Source organism: Hipposideros armiger, unplaced genomic scaffold (genome assembly GCF_001890085.2).
Source record: "Hipposideros armiger isolate ML-2016 unplaced genomic scaffold, ASM189008v1 scaffold_479, whole genome shotgun sequence".
NCBI classification, from domain to species: Eukaryota; Metazoa; Chordata; class Mammalia; order Chiroptera; family Hipposideridae; genus Hipposideros; species Hipposideros armiger.
In genome coordinates, this window is record NW_017731829.1 from 224,872 (window position 1) to 229,604 (window position 4,733).

Below are 4,733 nucleotides of genomic sequence, written 5' to 3' on the forward strand. Positions count from 1 at the left end.
GTAGGACAGCACACTGTGCACAAGTATTGTACCATTAACCCCCACCCACGCCTACACCCATCACCACAGTCCGACACACACATAAAGACTCAAACTGGCTCAACAATTCCCCAAACCGTACAGGATAGGACACTGGGCTTCACAGCAGGGGCTTCGCTCTGGCAGCTCCCTCCTCTGCCCCCAGAGGAACAAAAGGATGTTTCCAGGCTTCTCCAGGAAACAACCGAGGTAGGTGTGCAGGGTGACTCCTGCATCCAGGCCTTTGCTCAGGCTGCTCATATTCTTCCGTTTCTTTCACATGTGGTTCAAAGGCTACCTCCTCCAGGAAGCCTTCTGGGATTTCTCCAGTCAGACCATAGCTCTCTTTGGACATACCTACGGATTCTGTGGTCTTTCCTATAACTTCTCCTAGACCTATATATGAGTGCTTTCATATCCCCCAACTCAACTGTGAGCAGCCAGGAGCCTAGGACTCTGTGTTAGTCACCTAAGTACCTCACAGCCCCTCGCACCGAGCCTGACACATGGTAAGATTAAGTGAGATTGTATATGTGAATATTTCTACAAAGTGTTCAATTAATGTTAGTTTTTTGTTTGTTTGTTTGTTTGTTTGTTTTAAAAAAAGTGTACAGATTTGCTGCAAATCTACCCCCAGCAAGTTTGTTTGTTTTTTAATGCCTTTTTGCCCCTTTGTATGTGGTTGATCAGAAACTGTGGCCCCAGGCTTTCAACAAAGCCATCTCTGACCTCCCCTCAAAACTGGGCTAGGTGGTTCTCTACGCTTCCTCAGCACCCTTGTCTGGTCCCTTACGGCGGCCCTTGTCACTACATTTCAATTGTCATTATTCTTTATGTCCCTCCAACACTACCAGCATACAAGGCAGCTGTGTCTAACCCACTGTGGTGTCCTCCAGGGCCTAAGGGAGAGTCAGTTATGGAGTTGGTTCTCAATAGATATGAGCTGAATGAAGGAATGAACGGACAGATAAATTTCAGCTTAGTGTTTGTTCTCAGTCCCCCTGGGCCTCATGGGGTCTTCTTCTGTGGCTTAGGGAGCTTCCTGGCACCAGGGTACCCCTTCTACCTGGGGTCCCAATGCCAGGAGTGTGACCAGCCTGAGGGCTTCAAGAATCTGAGAGAAGATTCCTGGGGACTTCCAAGTCTCAGCTCCCACCAAGTGCACGAGGCCCTTCCACAATTCACCGGGGAACTGGCTGCTTGCCTAAGCTTGACGGTTTGCAGTGAGCGGGAGCTCCTTGCCTCCCAGTCACCCTGTGTGACAGACACACTCCTGTCGTCATTCCGCAGGCATTTATGGATTTCCTACTGTGGGCCAAGCTCTCTACACCGGGCACAGTGCTGACTGCCAGAGCTAACGTCCTCTAGCGTGACTCTTATCCAGTCTGACCACGGAGACCAAGCCTGGCTGAGAGGTCACACGGAAACACCTGACAGTTCCTTCCAACCGGAAGAGCCAGTAAGCCCATCACAGTGGTCTCCAACCCTGATTGGTATCAGAATCCTGAGAGCTTTCAGACAGTCCAGTTTCTGGGCCCAGCTCAGGCGATTCCAACTCAGGAAGTCCCAAGGTAAGGAAGCCCAGGGGATCTGCATGTTCTCAACGATGCCTCCAGCAACTCTGCTGATCAGCCGGTTGGACAGCCATGCAGTCACCGAAGCCACTTCTGTAGCCCCCCCACCAACGCCCCGCTTTCCCATTGGGCTACGGGACCTTTATTCCCCCTCAGTGCTCTGCCCCCACTCCCAGACCACAGGCCAACCATGGGACTGATCGCGGTCTTACCATTTAGGGTAGGATGTGGCGTCTCGGACGTCATTCCAGGGCAACGCAGGCTTCGGGTTGGCAAATCGCAGGGGTCCTAGAGGAGGTGCAGCATAGGGGACCCCGAGAAACACGTTCACAGGCATGGCGCTTCCCAGGACAGTGGCTTGCTTCCCGCGGACCCATCCCAGCCTGGTGTTCCTCACTGGTGCATCTGCAGCTGGCCCTGAGGAGACACGCGTGGAGCAAGTGGGGCGCAGTCAGGGATCAGGAGCAATCAAGAACTGGCTGGGAAGAGGTTGGCGATGAGCCCGACGCAGGGCTCCCCCAGGTCGGGGCGCTCCTTCTCGGCCCAGAGCCTGTGCAACAGGAAGTATCTGAATTCCTTCCCGGGAAAGCCATGTCCACAGCTTCCTTCAAGATTGCCTTAGAAGTCCCTTGCCTCAGAGCACCAACTTAGTACCTCCTAGGAGCGCAGCACCAAGCCACGGCATTTGCCCCGGTTACCTTGGGAACCCACCTCCCTCCTGGGCACAGGAGCTTTCCCTTCCTACGGAACTGATACACAGAAGCTCTGTAGGTCCTAGGACTGCACGGAATCACCCAGCGCAGCGTCCCAGACTTCAGTCATTCCCACGCCCACCAGCACGCTTGCCTGTGCATCACCTCTATGACTACTGGCTTTTAATGTTTTTTAAAACTATGAAATAAACTTTTCAAATTTACTTAGAGGACTCTTAAGCAATAACACCTGTGGACTTGTGGTTTTGATGAGTTAGGCGTACACTTTTGAATACACATGGAAGTAAATAAACAGCAATGAAAATAAAAAAGTTTTGACACAGATGCCACCTGAAATCAACTCAGCCACGTCCAGGGCCTGAGGAATGACATTGCTGAGAGTGAGAGTGCAGGCTCCTCAGTTTCCACGTGGAACTAACTGCCCAGCAAATTTACCAGCAGGACCCAGGTGTCTCGGCACGGCCTCTGCTAATGTTATTTCAATAGGGAGTGTCCTGCGTGGGGAGCCAGCACTGCAGAAACACGGACTCCATCCCACACTGCTCCCCAGGGCCCAGGACAGAGGGCTTTCTAAGCTCCCGCAGGGTGCGAGCAACCCAAGGGCGGGAGCGGGGCTTCTGTGCCTGAGAAGGAGACCTGGCCCTGGGGCTCTCCGCAGCCCCGGGACAGTGATCAGGTGACCCTCTGTGGCCCTCAGAGACCTCTGAGCAGTAAGTTCATGTCCACCAAGGAAAATCCTCCAATGTGGAGAAGTCCCCACACCCCATCTCCTGAGAGCCCTCTCCCATCGGCTGTCTCACCCTTGGTGGCCACTGCAAGGATCCAAACAGCCCAGATCAGGGTCTGGCCTGGGCGCACCCACTCCCCAGTCATCTGGCCGGACTGCCTGAACGCCCTGGAATCCACGGCTGCTGCTGGCCTCAGGGAGCTCCAGTCAGGGACGAGAAAGGGCTTCCTGTTAGTAAACAAATGTTGAGCAGGCAGGCACAGGACGCAGGGTTGGTGAAGAATATCATCAGACCAAGATTCGAGAGAGGACTTGGCCAAGCAAGACTTTCCTGTTCTGATTTACATAAGGAGACGCTGATAGTTAACTCTTGAGCTGGGGAAAGATAATTCGTTAGGCATCGGGCTCAGAAGGTGGTAGAAGTAGAAAGACCACTTGGGATCAGGTCAACCAGAGAGGGGCCTCAACTCAGATATCTGCAGGGGCTGGGAAGGCAGCAAGCAAGCAATGACGGACGGCTTCAGGAGAGACAATAGGGGGTGGTGGGGACTGTGGAAAACTGGGCAGCACATGTTCTATCTAAAGGGGCAGTGACTTCTCAACCCCAGGAAATATTTATTTGGTTTGTGACCATGTAGGTAGGCCAAACCAGAAGTATATCTCTCAATTTTGAAATGCGGGCTCAATTTTAAAAAATCATGATGTTCCAACATAGCATTTCTTCTGTCTTGAGTTATGTTGTGGGTGAAACCTGCAATTCTGATCTAGACCCAGGCCCTTCCAGGTAAATATGTGGAGACAAGCCCAGGGAGGTTCTGCTGGGGCCTGTCCTTAGCACTTTGGGTCAAATGCTTTGCAGCCATTACCTCATTTATTGCAATTATTCCCATTGCGTAGATGAGGAAACTGAGGCTCTGCAAGGTAGGATGAATTGTCAGATATCACAAGACTGTGAAGCAACAAAGCTGGGACTCAAGCCCAGAGTTCTTGCCTCCAAGCTGCGGGCTTTGCCACGTAGGAAGGAGGGCAGCCAGCCCTACAGAAGCATGGGCCATGAAAACCGCTTAATTTTCTAGGAAGCTGAGTAACCACTGACATCACCCCCTAGGACCTTGATGTCCCCATCAGTAGCTCAGACCAGTGGCCTAAAGAGACATAGACCTTTGATGGGTTCTCTCTGTTCTCCCAGATAGCTCTGCTGAAACCCTGAGGGGGAAACCAGAATGAGAGAGGACGTCAGTCCAAGGCCTGGCTTAAAACTTAACGCTAATCTACTGCTGCTGGAAGAGAGTAGAGATCAAAGCCCACTCTGATTCTCGTCAGTGGGTGGGGGCCAGCCTGCAGGTAGATGGAACAAAGGGAGGATGCCCTGGAGATGGAGCCAGCTCACTGGGCAATGCCCCCTGCACCCCACAGCGGCAGAGAGCGGGACCCTTCAAGATTCCTTCTCATAACCTTTCTTTAAGCCCAATTCATATTCATGTTAAACCAAACATGTTAGCAGGATGTTCAAATCTTTTCCCAACTGGCTCCATCCTGCCATTCCGGATGGTTGCATCATTGCAATCCATCACTATACTCCCATCACTGCACCCCCATAACTACACCCATCACTGTACTCCCATCACTACACCCCCATAGCTACACCCATCCCTGTACTCACATCACTGCACCCCCATAGCTACACCCATCACTGTACTC

General features: G+C 52.3%; 1 protein-coding gene across 1 annotated transcript in view; it reads right to left on the bottom strand.

The window, feature by feature from the left end:
* The window catches only part of CES5A (carboxylesterase 5A), a 95,788-nt gene that overhangs the window by 33,236 nt on the left and 57,819 nt on the right, over window positions 1-4,733 (bottom strand). The window contains exons 2-3 of the mRNA XM_019666816.1: window positions 3,106-3,260; window positions 1,805-2,009 (exon numbers count right to left, since the gene is read on the bottom strand). Coding sequence (XP_019522361.1) covers window positions 1,805-2,009; window positions 3,106-3,260 — 360 coding nt within the window. The remainder of the gene's footprint in view (window positions 1-1,804; window positions 2,010-3,105; window positions 3,261-4,733) is intronic.